At 40.1% G+C, this 18,265-nt stretch overlaps 2 protein-coding genes across 6 annotated transcripts; one reads left to right on the forward strand and one right to left on the reverse strand.

The window, feature by feature from the left end:
• Positions 1-135: 135 nt before the first annotated feature.
• LOC129589071 (transportin-3-like) lies at positions 136-6,592 on the forward strand. Its single transcript, XM_055483564.1, has 25 exons — positions 136-646; positions 716-805; positions 868-981; positions 1,058-1,131; positions 1,393-1,456; positions 1,530-1,622; positions 1,680-1,826; positions 2,131-2,205; positions 2,290-2,393; positions 2,510-2,645; positions 2,762-2,905; positions 2,962-3,069; positions 3,233-3,324; positions 3,409-3,551; positions 3,797-3,988; positions 4,061-4,152; positions 4,209-4,306; positions 4,367-4,427; positions 4,501-4,641; positions 4,783-4,899; positions 4,974-5,068; positions 5,152-5,302; positions 5,490-5,651; positions 5,842-5,954; positions 6,205-6,592. The coding sequence occupies exons 1-25, from the start codon at positions 500-502 to the stop codon at positions 6,266-6,268; spliced, it is 2,817 nt and encodes a 938-aa protein (XP_055339539.1). The 5' UTR covers positions 136-499; the 3' UTR covers positions 6,269-6,592.
• On the reverse strand, positions 6,515-17,828 carry LOC129589074 (CUGBP Elav-like family member 1-A). 5 transcript variants are annotated; one of them, XM_055483588.1, is made up of 15 exons: positions 17,581-17,828; positions 17,285-17,453; positions 12,841-13,198; positions 11,350-11,432; positions 11,211-11,259; positions 10,519-10,644; positions 10,122-10,201; positions 9,402-9,539; positions 9,270-9,327; positions 8,881-9,000; positions 8,365-8,595; positions 8,110-8,157; positions 7,440-7,589; positions 7,144-7,332; positions 6,515-7,023 (listed from the first exon to the last, which is right to left on the reverse strand). In XM_055483588.1, the coding sequence occupies exons 3-15, from the start codon at positions 13,058-13,060 to the stop codon at positions 6,896-6,898; spliced, it is 1,620 nt and encodes a 539-aa protein (XP_055339563.1). In that variant the 5' UTR covers positions 13,061-13,198; positions 17,285-17,453; positions 17,581-17,828; the 3' UTR covers positions 6,515-6,895. The 5 variants fall into 5 exon arrangements, with proteins under 5 accessions (XP_055339563.1, XP_055339580.1, XP_055339554.1 ...); XM_055483605.1 differs by having other exon boundaries at positions 17,285-17,459; XM_055483579.1 differs by lacking the exons at positions 17,285-17,453; positions 17,581-17,828 and adding an exon at positions 16,412-16,569.
• Between the last annotated feature and the right edge of the window lie 437 nt (positions 17,829-18,265).

The raw sequence follows: 18,265 nt of genomic DNA on the forward strand, positions 1-18,265 counted from the left end.
TTGTGGTGGTGGGGCCTGATTGAGCCACCCGCAATCTTCACATTCTTCTGGGGTTGCAGTTACGTGTATATATTAACTCTGCAGGCTGCAGCCGTAGCTGTATGCCAGTGTATGGTTGGATACCCACTCGAAAGAATATCCAGATTTCTGCATCCTTCAGTGTGTTTCTTCCTAGACCTGTTGGATGTTGTGTGCGGACATGCGTAAATTTTCAACTTCTACCAAATCATTTCTACTCTAGATAATTTGGGTTTCCCAGTTGTACTAATTTCCTAATAGGTATACCAGGTGTGAATTGTTGTAATCACCTTGCGAAGGGATTTTCCAGCTGAACCAATTCTGCAGTAACTGAGAACCAATTATTTTGTTGTGGGTGCCAGGGTGTTGCTCCATTGATCAGTATTTTCAAGAGACATCAGCAGAATCAACATAGTCCTGGGACGGTATCTCGCTCGTTGGCAGATCGTTTTCGTTGTTTTTTCACCCGCTATTAGTTTGGATGCAGCGCAGTCCGACCTTTATTATGCCTGATAACACGGAGGATGCCGTTCGGTTAATTGAGCACGCGCTGGACGTGTTCCATAACACAGGCGACATCCAGCAGCGCCGACAAGCGGAGTCATTTCTGGAGGAATTCGAAGAAACCGTGAGGAGAACACTTTTTTCTTTGCATGAGATAGAATGTAGAAAAAATATTCCGTGCCTTATTCAACAGGATTACGCATGGGAGATCTGCCATCTGCTGCTGGTGAAAGCGACGGACCTTAAACACCGCCATTTCGCAGCTCGCTGCTTCAAAGCCAAGGTATTTTGCTGCTGCTTCGATCTCTTAGATAAAATGTCCACGAAGATGGTTGGAATTCGCAGATAATGCACAATGTGCACAAGATCAGCATTGATCTACGCTTCAGAGTGCGTGATATGCTGCTGAGCCATTTGGAGAACATTACGAACAAGGAGGACCGTCCGGTTATGGTTGCTGTATGTCTCGTCGTATTGTTGGCTGCCGGTCTGTTGCTTGCGATAACTGAGAATGGCGTCGTTTTTCTTTCAACAGTTGTCCGTAGCGCTGGTGGATTTGGCGTTGCAGATGTCTGGCTGGCCGGACTCCGTCAGTGATGTGATAGCAAGGTATTATGTAATATGCTTTTTTATTTCAAAGGATAGTAACTTAGTTTTATTTTTTTAAGTGTTTTTGTTATCGCTTCTGCGTTATTGCTAAAATAAATTTAATGGGTTTCGCGATATAGTTTGAGAGTTATAGATAAACCTTTTAATATTGTATTGTGACAATCTGGGTTAAAAAATGTGGTTAAATGGTTTGTTTAAAAAACTTTGGCTGTTTAAACTTTTCGCATGCGCTTTCTCATAATTATTACGTTTTTGTTTCAGATTTGGTGATAATACGTTTCTCCTTCCCGCTTTGCTGGAAATATTGACGCTTTACCCTGAAGAGGTGCTTACCGTAACAGTAACACCAAAATGTGGGCATCTATGAATTGCGTAATTATTATATTTCGCTGCTGTAGATAACTAACAATAAATTACGTCTACCCAATGCCCGGCGAAACCAGTTGAACGAGGAACTGGCGCGCGTTGGACCCAAAGTGATTTCCCTTTTGGTAAATAATTTTTGAGGAGGAAATATGAAATTTTAAACAAACAAATTTTTTTTCCAGAGTGATTGCGTACGCAGGACTAGTAATCGATCTGATGACTGCATTGCCAAAGTGTATAATTGCTTAGGAAGCTGGTGTAGCATAAGTGCGTTGCGGACTGATGAGCTGCTCAATACCGACCTCTTTCATAATTTATTCTTATATCTGGTATGTGAAAGAAAGTTTATGCTGGTGTCCCATAAACTTGACGAAGATTTTTTATTAAAATCTTATTAAATATTATTATTATATAAATATTATTATTATTTAAATAATAATAATATTACTATTATTATATTTTCCCGTGTTACTGACCTTTAATAAGTATCACGTGAAAGTACAAACTAAGTACTAGAAAACAGAAGTTTGATGATGCATATTATATTATTATTATTATATTATTATTATTTAAATAATATTATAATTTAAATATTATTTTTTTTATTTTTTATTGCGCACCATGTATTTGCAGAGTTCACTCGATACATCACTGGAAATCCACGAAGCCTGTGCGAATTGTTTGGTCTGCACGCTACCCGATATCGTGGTGCGTGCTTTTGCGAAAATATTCGTGATTTGTATGAGCTCTTTGACTCAGGAGGATCCGTATTGTTTTTTTTTAATATTATAGCACGAAGCCACCGCTTCGAAGCGGAAAATTGACGAGCTGGTTGAGTCCGTTGTGAAATATGAGCATTTGTTTGTGCATTCTGTACGGAATGAAGATGTAGATAGGTAAGAATGGCTTATTCAATTGTGTCGACTGCTCAAGCGCTACGGAGTACGGACATTCAACAATGTGTCCTTTATGGATTTGATACGCCGCGTACCTACCGAACTGCTTTTTGCAGGTGTAAGAATTATGTTCGAATATTTGTTTCACTGGGGGAGACTATTTTATCGTGCGAGAAGGAACAGCTAAATATTTTTTCGTATCCAAAGCTGTTGGAGATTCTACTCACTTGCTGTGATCACCCGGATTATGAAGTAATTTTCTCTGTTTGTATCTATGATAGGATTTTTAATTTGAGTTGCATCTTTTTTCGCCTTCCGGTTATTTTTAACTTATGGCTAATTTGCGTTCTTTGATGTTTTTGTTATAGGTTATCGAAATTGGGCTAGATTTCTGGCAGATGCTAACGGAAATCGCTTCGAGTAACAGCCAGAATGATGTCCAAATATTTAAAACTTGCTTCGCGCGACTGCTGAGTTCGTTATGGAAAAGCTGCCGATACGATCCAGATGGGGTAGTAAACGATGCCATGCTGAAGTATGCCATTTTTTTGCACACTTTATTTTTTAGGATTGGCTGCTGGATGAAGATGAAGAATTCGAAAGTTACCGCAATCATGTCTGGGAATGCCTGAATGATATGACGGATGTGATCGATTATCCAACTTCATGGCAACATGTAAGCTGAATATTTTTTATTCTTATTTTTTTTAAATTCTGCACTTGTATTTGTACATATTCGACTTCTGTTTTTTTCGCTTCTTATAACTCTCTACGAATATACGGGTATTGTTTAACATAGTTCTGTATTTCCTTTTTATAATATCATATAATGTTTGCAGTTGATGCATCTGCTGTCGGAACACCGCTCGGAATGGGATGCAGTAGAATCCGCTTTATTTTTGATGAGTGCTCTGGCATCTAAGCTTTATAAGTATTGTCCACTTACCAGTTTTTTGGTTATTTGTTATTTTAAGCACGCTAAAAATAGTAGGCAAATTATCTTTCTAAATTTTAGGAAAGAAGGCTTACCATTGATTCAACCGGTCATAGCAGCTCTCATATCAATGCCTGCGACTACTAAGCTGTGTTTCGAGTTCACTGTGTTGAACCTGTTCAGTCATTTGGGCTATTGGTTTGGAAATCATCCCGAATATGCAGGTACAAACTAGGTTTATTCGTAAGTCGACACTGGAAATGTAGTGAACAAGCGCACAGGCGAAATTTTAACAGTGTTGCTTCTAGTTAGTGTCCTTCAAAAACGTACATTCTTTTCTTATGTGTTGCAATGTATATTCTTCATAATCCACTGGTTATAGTAACGTTATTTAAGGGTTAACATCACTGTGATGGACATGTGTACGGTCAAAAATGTCGTTATGTTATTGTTCTGTGGACTTTTACAGATCATGTGCTTTCCCATATCGAACGAGGCCTCTGCAATAAAAAATTAGCTGATCCAGCCAGCCGAACATTACAAGAAATCTCCCATTGTTGCCGTTCCCATTTGACCAAGTATTTCCGGCAATTGATGGATCTCTTATCGCGTTTGGATGGAATGGGGCTACGTGAAGAAGAAATGGAAGCCGTATCTCGAGGTATCGTAACTGTTTTTTGATATCGTACCTTTTTAATGCGGATGAATTCCGACTAGAAATTTTGGTTTATAGCTACCGTTAACGTCCTCAACGATATGCCAGACCACACACAATTAGCATGTCTCCGTCAGCTGTGTGATATAGTGCGAGCCCCACTGGAACGCGTACGGAGTTATTGCTGTTCCAGTTGTTGGTTGTTGTTGTGAGTCCTTTCTTATAGGTCATAGCAGAAGCCCGGAGTACTCCGCCGCGCAGTCTGGATCGAGATCGTCAGAGGAGCATTATGATATGGCTCAACCACTTGGCATCCGTTTTTAAGTAAAAGAGCGCTTGATCGAATTCAACACGATCACTGAATGATAATGGTGGATTTTGCAGGCATCTATCAACGGATAGGTTTCCTAGAGAAAATAACCCGGTTGCAGAAGTGATAAATGGGGTTCGTGAACCATTTTACTGCGACTTCTTTACCAAGCTGATTAGGAAATTTAGTGGGGAGGGTTGTTATGTAGGTGTTCCCGATTTTGGCTGACATCGCTGTGATATTTATGAAAAACGATGATATTATGGAAAAGGTAGTCCGATGCTTGCGTTACATGGTGCGATTTCTGGGGAAGGCATCCGGTGCTACTCTTCTACCAGTTTTTGCTAAGGTTGGTTTATTAGGCTTGGTATCAGCCTGTCAGGTATGACAGAAGATTTTTTAATCACATATTAGATGGTTTTTATCGTTGACTGAGCAGCGTTAACTGATCTCGGTTTGCCGTACGTTTCTGAGTTACTGACCCTTTCAGTTCACCGATTTGTACAGCGAAGCCCATCATGCATGCATCCTTTATTTGGCCAGCGTATTGGTTGATGAATTTGGCGATATTCCTCAAACGCAGGAAGGATTTGCGTCTATGATCGATGTAAGGAATGGAAGCCAGAATGTTCTATTCTGTTTTAATATGTGTTGTACATTTGGTTTTTTGGCCACCTTTAGGCTCTGTGTTCACCGACATTCACCATATTAACATCGGAGGGGAGCGTGCGCCAACATCCGGATCTTGTGGATGACTTTTTTCGCTTGTGTCGGCGGTTGGTTCTCCCATTTGCATAATTGGTTTTCAAATGCCTCCGTGTACATTTGAACATGCTTGTCCTTGGCGGACATCTTACAGAACGTGCGAAAGATCGATAGCGACGTTCGTGCTTCACCGGCAGATTGATGAGATTATGAAATGCAGTTTAATATGCTGCGCATCGTCGAACCAGCAGGCTAGTCATTCAGTGTTTTCCGCTTGGAGTGCTTTCCTGTCAAATGGATACAAGGTAAGGATAATATTTTACGAGTATGTGAAAGCGTCAAGCAGTACGTTGATTTGTGCTTTTATTTGGTTTGTACGGATTACGGTATGTTAGGTGATAAGACCGATATATGATTGACTTATTTTGAGATAACACATTTCAGATATACATTCAATTCTCGATGATCCTTGTGTGCTTTGGTGTTATTCAGGCGCGCAATCTTTATCCTCAAGTCAATGTGTTGATATGCCGGTATGCCCCGGAATTCATCTCTAGAGCCTTCCAGTGCATGTTTCGAGATGCGTTTAACCATACCGTGACCGACGTGGCACAGCTCTTTGAGGATTTGTATCCCTATGATCCCAGTGGCTCGGTAGGTGCATCGAAAAGGCACGGCATTTGTCGATTTCATTCAATTACCATATGTCGAAGCAGCCATATTCATGTAGCAGACATTTTAAAGTGTGTTGTGTAAGAGATGTAGCTATTAGTTCAGGAATGTGTCGATCGCTTGTTTTTGTTTGTCGGCGTTAGAATTTATCGGAAAATGTCGGTTTTTATAGAATTTATCAAATTGGCTCGACAGAGCTGTTGCTGGTTTGCCACCTCCTACTCATGTCAGCGATAATGACAAGTCAGTTGACGCTCGCCTCAAAGACCTCAGGACTACTCTGCTGTAAGTCAAGCGGAATTTTCTTCCAGCTCATTGCAAACAAATTGTGAACTGAAGTGAAAACAGACGCATTTAGTATCATTTTTCGAAGGACGCTGTTGTTATTATTGTGATACAATTTTTTGGGGATTCTGGATTAGTTGTGCAGTACTTAATGTAGTGCAGTGCAGTAGTTGTGCAGTATTGGTCCAAAGCTTGTGTGCCGTACTTGAACTACATGTTCATGCATGTTACTGACACTTACTTATTGCAGGATGGAGAGCACACTTGATGCAAAAATTGCTGCTGTGTCCACTTTTGTTAATATTTATAAATAGCATGAATTCTAAAGTTGTTGGAATCGAATAATCGATCTTGTGCAAAAGTACGCAAAGTGTTGTTTTTCCTTTGGAACTAGTCATTGTTGGTTATCGGAATAAGTTCGATAATTTGGCACGATAGGTTTTTGTATGATTTTTGAGCGATTTCGATGGTTTCTATATGGTTTTAGTCAGTTGCGGCTTGAGGGATTTACCGCTGCTGCGGGTTTTACCGCTGCATTACTGGTCAATGACAAACACCGATGTTGTTCTTTTTTTATTATTTAAATCTGACTATCTCGAATTCTTTTTCGTCCAAATAAAATGAGCGACTCTTGACAACATACAAAAATCGAGATATTAAAATAAACAAAATATTTGCACAAAAGTTGTCGAAAATTTATATAGCGCCCATCTCTGGGCGTTTTCATAGAAAAAAGGAACAATTGAGCAGGAGAATAGTTCTTCACACTGGGACGGTCGCTCCAATGGAGCAACGCTAGTCATTCGTTAACAGAAGTGTTAATCAGGGTTGGCGATGCCGTTTGGAATATCGATCGCCATTGATGCCATGCTACTCGTAACATGATTTGCACCCAAAACTTTTAACCAGCATGCAGAAAAATACTATCAAGGATCATCCATTCAATACGGCTTGGCGCCATCTTTTGAGCGTTTAAGCTGGACTTTCAGACGTTTCATGCCAATCTGGAAACCGTTCATCGAGGAAATCGCCGCTTGAGCAGATACCTGGTTATCAAAACTGACGAACCCTGAAACAGTCGCTAGTTTGCTTATTTTTTTACTCTAAACGTTTTTAACACAATGCCAACGAAAACAATTTTTAGACCGTGGGTTAAGCAAAATGCGACGTGATTTGCGATTAGACTTACCGAAACATTTACTAAGCGAGGTCTGCTTATCGACAAAAACTTTAGCGGAAATGACGTTGCCAAATGTGCTAAATAATCCAATTAAATCCTGATCACCGAATTCTGGTGGAAGATGATAAATGAATAAATTACATCCTTCTGGGCCTTCGGTTTGCTTAGTTACGCTGGGAAAAGCTGTCGAAGTCAATACTGTAGCATAATAAAAAACAGACATTCGTGAATTTTAATTGGCCAACAACTTGTCCCAACACAGAACGTTATGTTAATGTTAATAACGAGCGCTGAATAGCTCTGACCTTTTGCCAGGCCCAGTTGTGAATAGGCACTCGCCATCGTGTCATAGGGACTGCTACTCAGGCCGCCGTTGTATGATGCCCCCAAGGATGATAATCCGCTGCCATATCCCGCCAGCGACGTCAGTGGAGAACCAACAGCTGCACTAGATCCTATACAACAATATTTATGCAAAACACGCTTACATACAGTATACCATTCAGCTTTATCAAAATAAACGGCTCTTAGTCACAACTGCAAAGCCCCAACTTCATAAGAAACTGGACTCTTCCTCACGTGATACACACTATACTTCTATTGATTCAAAGGCGATTACGAATTCAACCGTGCATCGTAATACTACAAAGGAACATTATGTACAGATTCACACAAAAAGCGAGAGCAACAGCATCCTACAAGCCAATTAACTGTAAGTGGAGCGATATTTTCAACTTTGTTTACGAAGCATGCACCCAACACTAAGGCAAATTTTCACGAAAAATACACTCTTCAGTAAATTGTCAGACACCAATCAAACCAGAAGTCATGCAAAAGAAGGAAAGCTTCGTAATTAACAGTCGACCAACATGCTAAAACAAAGTTGGATCACGACACTATGTTAATAAAATTAGACTAACAACAAATTTTTCCGATATGACCTGCACAAAATACAGGACCGATCATTCAACATACCGTTGGCCACACGACGCATGGTGCGGGAACGGCTATAACCATATAAACCTACACATATTCAAAACAAACACTAAAGGGGTTACACAAGGGATAACGAAACACGAAATAGGCGATGCATTCATGTTACGAATGATACGACCCGGACACACCGCCATGACACCAGATGTTCCCGCGCATCAACACCACACATATACACATATACAAAAATTACGACCAAACGCAAAAGAAAACGAGCAAACACTGACGGGCTTTTACCCTTTGCTGCCAGAGAATTAACCAGTGATGAGTTCTTGCTGGCAACGGCCGACGGCGAGCTGTCACCATTGACGAGCACATTCAGATTGGACAAGTGATTCTGCAGCGCAGCAGTCGTCCCGACATTGCTGCTGGCCCCATACGTGCCCATACCAGCGGCGTTCGTGCCATATAAGGCGCCATTCGTCAGCGCTGTCAGGCTGGACAGAGCCGATGTGGGATTACAAAGCTCTACATAAACAACAAACACATACACATCGCTCATCAATTCGGGAATACCGGGGAGCGTACAGTATGTGTGCGCGCGCTGAAAGAATACCGTACACAACTGTCAGCATGGGAACTGTTAAATGTAGTAATCAAAACTGCATCACAGTTTATTCTTAGACAGTACAGTGCGTGGGTAAGACTGATCCGCGCACGAAAGGCAGCAAGGGAAGCGATGAATTAATTCCAGCATAGGAAGAGGGGTCTTAACGGTGTCAATTTTGGTTAGTTCGCACTATGCTCACATACCATTAGCCGCGCTCATATTTATCCCGCTGCCACCTAAATTGCTCAGCAATCCCGAGTTAATGGCCGCCGACGCACTAAGTGGACTGAACTGCGGTAAGGAGACGTGCATGCCTGACAACCCTGCAAAAATTTGTATCGGTAGATGGTAAGTAGAAAAGAATGTTAACAGTAATTGGGGCTAATTAGGCTATCAAAGTTAAAAAAGTTTTCAATTTCCGTCATATTATGAAAAAATGCATCTGCAACTCTGTTAAAGAAATGCCGTGGATCGAACCGTGGATCATGCAGCATTGATAATGCAATAGCAGACATGTATCTTACGATTAATCGATACTGGTATGGACATTATAGAATTTTATCGTACGAAACAGAAAACTAGGTTTTAATACCTTGCGTTGATCCACTGAAAATATTAGTTAAACCGAGACTCGCTGCCGGTTGCATCAGCTACAAAAAGAAAAATATTGAAACAACAAGTTTTCACAACGTCAACACGCAAAAAACGCATGGATTGACCTTACGTTTAGATAATGTTGCCCTAGAGGAATCAAAGCGGGATTTCCGCCCACCCAGCCATTTAATGTTGTAACCGGATGCCGTTTTGTATCCTTATCCTTTGTAGAGTCAGCCATCTTGACAACAATAGGAGAAGTGCAACCCTGTAAAAACAATAAGTGCTGCACTTATAAGCAACAGCATCCTCAAATTGTCGTTGTCGGTATGTAGTCAATTCTAAACCAGACCCGCTCTAGGTCAAAACGACGGTAAAGATGCCGGTAACAAGTAGCATAAACCAAAATTTTCTTCGCTTTTGCAATAATTATTTCTCATTCTTTGCATATGCAGGTGATAATTGAAATTTCAGTTGAAACATAAGACCGATGCAGGAAGCGCCTCCGGATGCGCTCCAGATATAGTGCGAAAAAGAAGCGGATAAGAAGTTGAATTATGGACCGAATGCGAGCATGTGAAATTTACGTAATAACTAGAGACCTATTAATGGCAAATTTACATAAAGTGCAGAGTGAAACGTAGAGAACTTAATAACACGAAAAAAATGCTTGGTAAACAGTTATTGGCACAGATTTTGTCAGGCTAGCAAACCCAAAAGCCAGACATATCAAAGTAGATAGGTTAGGGTCAGCAAAGATAAACAAATAACCTGAGCAAAGGAATAATTTAAATATAACCAGGACAGTGAAAAACTAAAACCGATATACAAGTACACATTAAATACTAACTTCCGCAGTCATGGAATGGTGCAGAACCCGGATTGCATTAAGAGCATTTTGACGAGAAGCAAACGTGACGAAGGCACAGCCTGTTGACGACAAAACAACAAACCACACACTTAGAGATAGACAACCATCCATTGGGTGTAAACAAACAGCAAGTAATGGCGCTGGCTATGTGTTAGAAAAGAGCATGGAAATTTTCAACATAGGAACGCGAGATAGGGGACAAATCAGTATGAACAACAATTCAAACAATACACCCATTCTCGATGCCACAGAGAAAACGTTACGTACACCCAAAACGAAATTGTATCGCGACTTTTACACAGCAAAAACATGCTCTTTTCTACCACCCGAGCCAACTGGCGACAATAGGCCGCTTTGTAAGCCTGAAACCAAGTACCTCGGCTCAATCCATTTCCGTCTCGTAAAATGGTACATTCTTCAATCACACCGAACGGTGCGAACAGTTTCCTTATGTCCTCTTCTGAAGACTTTTTCGAGATCATTCCAACAAACAGTTTTCGTTCTAAAAATAAGCTCTCTATAGACGACATCAGTGCTCAAGTTCGTCAAATCCATCACACCCGCAAAGCTGTAGAAGTACTACATGATTTATCCATATTGTAATGCATACAAAAAAGCAATAAAGAAAAGTTAACACGATGTATTAGCGAAATTCTTAGATATGAGTACACAAAAACGCGCGTTACTTTTCAGATTTATTATTAAAAATTTGTTGCATTTTAAGTACAGTAACTCAAGGACGATAAAAAATGGGGGGAAAGGTAGACGGCGATAATGTACCGATCATTCATTCATTCCCTGCTAGAGCAGCTGAATACCGTAGAATCATTCTCTGTCATAATTTCTTTTTCATATTTGCCATTTAACAAGTATCTCTTAAACAAAGGAATACTGTTTCATTAGCGATCTGCATGTTCAAGCAAAACGTTCAACTACAGAAACCGAAGCGACTCACATCAAGGGTAACAACAATTTTATATCAATCTTGCAGGAAGAAAAACCTCTGAAGTTCATTACACGACTTCAACTTGCAAATCATTACTGCACATCCATGGCACACTGACTTACCGCTACGATTTTCCGTATCAGCCGGCTTCATCTGAATGGGATTATGCATCTACAAATGGGCAGCAGTGGGAAGAAAAATGTTGTGCGGAAATGAATTCATCCACACTAGGCCCTCTCCATCTGTCAGAGCTAAGCTTACCCCGGGTAGCGTGCGAATGTTGTGCAGAGCGTTCTGGGCGTCTAGTGCTGATTTCCGTTGATAAAAAGTGATGAAACAGCATCCTAAAACAGTATCCTCTATGACACTTATTCCCCAATCATCAAACATATCACCAACTACTCACACCCTACCAAATCACCTTCAATTCATAATCCATCCTCCAAATTACATACTCACCAACAGCTTGCAGCCTTTGTCACTGCATTTACATTGAACACCCGACAGTAATAATTATTAAACTCTGAATCCACCGGATCCTTACTTATTCCAAACATACCAGCGTTAAAATTCATTCAGCAGATAATACCCATACGTAAATACATATAAATGAAACGCCGAAAAAAGCTTAACAACATTATACTAAATTTCTATACAGAGCAACTGTGAGTTTATTCCCACGATATCGTCTTTTATAACTTCCTTTTAGAACTTTTATATTATTTCCTTGAATCTCCTATTAATGCGCTCGGTCTATATTCATTTCTTTCCATATTCAACAATTTCACTACTGTATGTACGATCTTGCATATACTGTATATGTACACTATAGCTTACCATGGCTAATATACCTAACATTATTAAACCGCAAAACTGAAATGGTATTTTGGAAGCGTCGTCAGCATGTGGCAGGGTGACATCCACTAAAATTTTTGCATCCAAACGCACCCGGTCAATAAGCATTCAGATAACTGTAAACTCACTAAACTGTCCAAATGCTAACTGAAAAGCTGTAATTTTGCCGAGAATGTGCATCAATGGATATTACTGTGAATTAGTGTCATGTTGCTAGAATCATTACGTCTTTCCATTAAAAAAATGCTCGGATCAAGGCTGCTTCATAGGGTTTCGGGTAAGAGTAATTAGCACCACACCAATTTTAAGCAGCTGGCGCATAATTGCTATTAAAGAAGCAAGTGCAATTAAAATTCTACTGATTAGTTTGAGCTTGGTCTGAGCATGATATCCACTGACAAGCCAAGATGCCGGTGCACGGCTTCGAACTGCCGATCTGATTATGCAAAATACTCTTCCATCAGCTTACTGTGGCAGTCCCATTACAAAACGGATTATTCTGTCTAGTGATCAAGCCTCTATTTCAGCTCCACCGGAAAAGGAAAATCCGGTTGTTGCGGTCATAAACTAATCCCCTATGCAAAAACTTTGCGCTGCAGGTAATTCTACAGCAAATTCAAAACTGAATACAAAATTATACAACCGTGCACGTGATTTTTTAGGAGATTTGCAAAATTTCGTGTACAACAAAACATAGTAATTAAGGTACACTTTCTGACGCTTTCATTTGGTAATAAATTCTTCATGTTCTTTCGTGTGTATTTCTAAGTTACAAAAGATGGGCCAGTCAGCAATTTAAAAATTTAAGAAAATTAAAAAGCTTTATGATAGTAGTGGGCAGCAATTTCCTACGTACTACTTGTACTTGCTAGTTACTACTACCATAATATATATTACCTTTGCTTTGGCCGGTAGACTTGTCTCGGAGCATGTTAATTTGATAAATCGCTCCAAATTCTTGAAATAATTTTCGCACGTCGTCTTCCGTAAAAGATCGCGGCAGCTGACCCACAAACATTTTGATATGATCCGGGTCAGGCATTCTGCCTCCATCGCCATCAATTATCCCGCCATCCATAATACCGTTGATATGAACATTATTCCCGTTCATGATCATGTTTCCGAAGTCATATGGCTTTCTTAATAGAGAAACACCTGATCCAAACAATATCTAAAGTAGTAGCAGGAGAGCGTAGTGCTTTTGGAACTTCCAGAAGAATTTTTCGTTGGCGACTCAAAAGCATGGACGAAATATCTGCAACGACAGGACATGTATAAATGAACAGGTAAATAACACCACACTTCGCCGAACAAAATGCCGTGAATCGACGAATTACCAATGCGTCTTACAAACCACGAAAACCGCAACTGAACCATAACAATAAAACTAATCAGTAATCAGCATTAAAATTACATGTTTTTCATTAATCTCTCTATTTCGGCGTAAATGCAGCCATTTCACAGCGGAAAACCAACGAGGAATCGATCGCCCTTAAATGTCATCGGCGTGTTAGGACAACAGATACGAAAGGGATGGTCACACATACAAAATATAAATCGAGTTAAGTGTTTAGATCATGCGCTTTTCCAAACAACCATTTGCAACAAGTGAATAAGCCATATGGATAGAACTAAGTAACACTTCTGGTCACGAAATAATAAGTAACTCTCTAAACTACGGCGTGAAAATTTCAAATTTCTTACAGATAGATAATCTCTCATCCCTCTCACAGTGGCGGCACACCCAAAATTTTGCATTAACGTACGCATTTTACAGGGGGTACGACATTACAGCGGAATGTGCCGTAAAAATCCCTGAGAAATAAATTACAGAAGATTAGTATGATCAAGTACTTAATACAGTTCTGATGCAAATCCGCCTATCCACCCAGCCGACATTACTCTTGAAAAAGTCCAAATCGTAATGTTGCACTTATCACATTTTTGCAGTACAGAATCTACCACACGTAGAACTAATTATTACCCAATCACAACATCAGATATACAGATACACTGATTCCTAATAATTGACAACAAGTAATTTACGCACCAGATGTCCAACACAGTGCGTTGTCGGAATTGAAAACATGTAAATGCATTTCCGGTCTAGCCGGCAAACATCGAAATTCGACATTAACGGCGACAATACCCATCAATAAGACAAGTACGAGTACAGAAAGGAACTCAGATGACTCTTCTAATCAGCCTAAAAACCAGCCTAATAAATTAATTAGAGGAAAACCAAGGAGTTGTGCAATAAGGTGATAATCACGTCGGCGCAGTACATTATACGAAGAGACGTGAGAAAACGCACTGGAACAACAGCTTGAACCCGTGCCGATCATTCAGCGGAGCGCTATTTCCCAACATAGCGCAACCAGACCCTTCCTCTTTATGCTAACTGGATATATATACACACACCCTTTGACTTCGATGATAAGTTTTATCACCCGACCGGCACCCATGTACTTACATACACCAAAACCACACAGGCTCTCGTACACAGTTGGCCCTAGTCGACTGGAAATCAGCTGGATTCGTTCATCCGTGCCTGTCCCGAACCAGTGTAACCGTTTTTCACCAACAGCGAATAGTAAATTGATCCTGATGGTGAGCTGGTGCAGCGCAGACTCATTATACTTATTAATTTCTTCGTACTGTGTTTTATACCAACGAACTGCATGCCTCTCACAGGGGTTGATTTGCTCAGTGTACATGCTACCACTGCGCTTCCACAGTGCCGAGCGCGCTCATGATCCCAGGTAACCCTATCCATCTTCCCAGTTGGACTCATGCAAACATATCGGCGCTTACACGTTGTGATCTCTACGTAATTGTTAATCTCCCACAGGCTGTTAAGCACATCGCAGGAAATCAAAACTGACTTCGCTGTACAGCTGGAATGCATTTGCACTTCTAATACTAGGCGATGTGGGTTGACGTGCAATCAACACAAGCTTTTGCGGTTTGGTTCACGCATGCGTGAAGCATTACGCACCCAAATTTACATCAAGCCAACCAATGCAAAGTCTATAATTAGGAAAATGAAATATATATACTTGGGAAAAGTGAATACTGTACTTCTAAAGAACTACTGCACTACCACAAAAGACGCTCACAGATTATTTATTCGATATCAGCCTGCAACTGCTCATCCTTAACCGGAAGTCAATATTTACATAGAATGTAATCAATTTTTACACGTTTTTTCTTGACCTATAACAGTGTTAACGGTAGAAAACAAAATTCTAAGCATGGCCGCAGATTATCGATGGCAAAGATGGCAGCTAATTCTGCTACTACCAGCTCTTCGACCCAGTTGATATCGGCACATATGCAGCATGCAGATAAGAAAATGCACTGCATTAATTTTAATACTGGAAAATTCCTTGATGCCACAATAATTCACAATGCGTGCTCATCCTCAAAAGCTTATTAGCATTGCATGATGCAATTAGGTATGTGCTCATATGATACAATATATTTGAATAACAATTTAAGTTTGATGAAAAATTTGGAAGAAACTGAAATAAAAGGAGAGTCTTATTAATCATGTTGATAAATGTTTTGTTGTTGTTATATCTCCTGTCGGCAGTTTACTTCAAATAAACATTTTGCACAATTATATTATACGTACTATTATACAACTAACAGCACAGCTGTGAGTAGTTAATGACATGAATACACAAGATCAGTGCCTCAAAAGAAAGATTCGTTCAGAAGTCCGTTATCATCACCCACTGGCCACTACCCAACTTTTATGAAAGATTATTTAGGAGACCACATGCGTTTTGGTGATTATGCTGTTGCGCGAATCTATATTAGGTAACCAACGTTTTTCAAAGTATATTTCTACATTCATTTTCGTTTTCGTTATACCGGCACACAAACGAGATGTTCACAAAAACTGCCGATGCGATCAATAAAAAACATAAGTACTAATAAGTGACAAGTGCAGCACCGAAAACGAATGTTAATGTAAATTTTTCCATAGAAAACACCTGAAAATAATCGAGAGGATAAGATTTAAGGATAGTACTCTTATTATAAGGAACGAGGGGCAACAAAATTCATTTATCGGCTAAAATGCTGCTGAATACCATTAGTACAAAATTAAGATTTGCTGCATAGTAGCTTACTATGTAAGAGAAGATCACAATGGAGAGAGAATCACGACAAACAAAAGTTCAACAAAACTCGGCACAAACGCTACCTCGAAAAGCTTACTTACGTACATTCGATAGGACATCAAGAAAACATTACAGTACTAATGGTAAACATAATCCACAGCAATGCGAAGTCAAGTACAATAACTACACTTTTTAATTACAAAATTCAGTTTGAACAACAAGACAATAAGCCCGGTCTTGCTGGGAGTACCTTGTAACTATGTATATGTACTACAACACAAATCACAAGCAAAATTTTAGTTTTATCAAGTTAATCCCATTTCTTAAAAATAACTTACTGGAACACTGCACCGCGACACCAAGCTGCAAAAGCCGCATGGACGCTAAAGTATTCTATCCATCAGGGATTCGCACTATGAGAACGGCTTAGTTAACAGAATAACGTGTGAAACGAACGCGTCTCATCCAACTGTAACGACACTTACAAAATTTTAGCGAATTGAGCGTCCAAAATTTAGCACGCAATTCTTATCGTCTTTTGCTATCAAAGCCTACAAACAAGCTGACGGGAAATGCGATAAGACTGCACACGCAGACCAAAATCTTCCGGCGCGTACGAATACGTGCCCATAACGGCATAACCGGGCTGCAATAGTAGTAATCTGAATGGAAAATATGGCTCTGCACTTTGGCCTCTAATGAAAGAAGCCTGATTAGCTCGTTGTCGGCGACTGGGCACAGTGCATGCCGAATTAACCACTTTACTTCTTTGTGCGCCATAAAATATTCCAGAAATTCAGCCCAAGGGACCCATACAAACACAGAGTAGCAAACAAAAAGAAAAAACGGCATGCAGCTCAATTTAACACATTTCGAGACTAATCAATAGCATTCACCGATGGTGTGACCATTGCCAAAAATTCAACACCGCCAAAAAGGTTAAAACATTATACAATATACCAATCACAAACTATCTACCACAAAAGATTATCAAAAGAAATAAATAAAGAATTTTATAACGCTTTTAATTTACACTAAAAAAATGAACCGCAGTTACATGCTGCAAGCGTTTGCAGATTTCCAAAATGTTTAAATGAGAGCAGCACGACCGTAAACACTCTATGTGCCGCGAATTATCTAGCGACAGACTAAAATTGTAGTACAAAAGAGGAACAAAAATAGAGTGGGAAAAAAACATTAAAGGTGCTTACGGTAAGCGAGGCAGGTGTTAACTTGAGCCATAAGATGAAAAGCATTGTACGGTGTAGTAGAGCTTTCCGGCAGTACTGCATTGTATGACTACAGTCTACATGGGCTCTGGAGGCGGCCGGAGCGCGCGAGGTACCTCGACATGCAATCGATGTCCAAAATATGTGGTTTCTGCAACTTGTAAGCATTTTGTAAAACTCAAAATATCCATTCCTAAACTGTATGTTCGTACGGCTTATTGTGCAGGTAACCTGGAGAACTGTCTATGATCTTAATCAAGTAACAATGCGCGGCCTACCTCTTCGAAACCCGTTACTGCCATTACCCAGGGTTCTGCCAACCCGAGAACGTTCACAATCAGACCTGCGCACCAGTGACCCTCTGAACTCTGAAGTCCGTTCCACATGCAAACGCCAACCACAATGACGGCCAACTTCCAAACTGCAGTTAAAAAAGTTGGTGATAACGGTAACGGTAACCATTAAACTTGAATATTGAGTTTCTTTAATTAGTAAAAATGCGAAATCGAAATAGGTAGAATTGTTCCCCTGATTGCGTAGTCTCTCATGGCTCCTTATACTTGTATCCGTGACAAAAGTTTTCTCAAGTGACTGCAACCCCCTTGGCGGTAGCAGAACAACTTCACGATCAGATACACTGGAATAACTGGACAGTGGACAGTCTTGAATGAGTCTTCTTATTAGTCTGCGAATCTGGGCTGGACAGTAGCGAAAGGATATAAGAATCGCGATGATCTTCCATTTTGTACCAGCGTTAAAGTTTAGAAATTTGGCGAGGTAATACGCAACTCCTTTTGGCTGTTTCCTTACGCGCTGCGCGAATTGGGATCGTTTTCATATTTGATTTTTTTTATTCTACGCCATGGCCAATTATTAATTACCGACTCAAACGTACCCACGCTGAATAATGGTATGTTATGATTTATTGGCAAAAGCCCGTTACGCAATAAAACCTGCCCTGAC

Source organism: Paramacrobiotus metropolitanus, unplaced genomic scaffold, assembly GCF_019649055.1.
Source record: "Paramacrobiotus metropolitanus isolate TYO unplaced genomic scaffold, Prichtersi_v1.0 Parri_scaffold0000002, whole genome shotgun sequence".
NCBI classification, from domain to species: domain Eukaryota; kingdom Metazoa; phylum Tardigrada; class Eutardigrada; order Parachela; family Macrobiotidae; genus Paramacrobiotus; species Paramacrobiotus metropolitanus.

Coding starts and splice junctions, on each gene's coding strand:
- LOC129589074 (XM_055483588.1), bottom strand. CDS start 13,060: ATGATCATGAACGGGAATAATGTTCATATCAACGGTATTATGGATGGC. Junction 11,260..11,349: donor ACATTCGCACGCTACCCGGG/GTAAGCTTAGCT, acceptor GCCCATTTGTAG/ATGCATAATCCCATTCAGAT. Junction 8,158..8,364: donor TAATTCTCTGGCAGCAAAGG/GTAAAAGCCCGT, acceptor GAATATGTGTAG/GTTTATATGGTTATAGCCGT.
- LOC129589071 (XM_055483564.1), top strand. CDS start 500: ATGCAGCGCAGTCCGACCTTTATTATGCCTGATAACACGGAGGATGCC. Junction 3,989..4,060: donor AATGGAAGCCGTATCTCGAG/GTATCGTAACTG, acceptor TTTGGTTTATAG/CTACCGTTAACGTCCTCAAC. Junction 5,955..6,204: donor GACCTCAGGACTACTCTGCT/GTAAGTCAAGCG, acceptor TACTTATTGCAG/GATGGAGAGCACACTTGATG.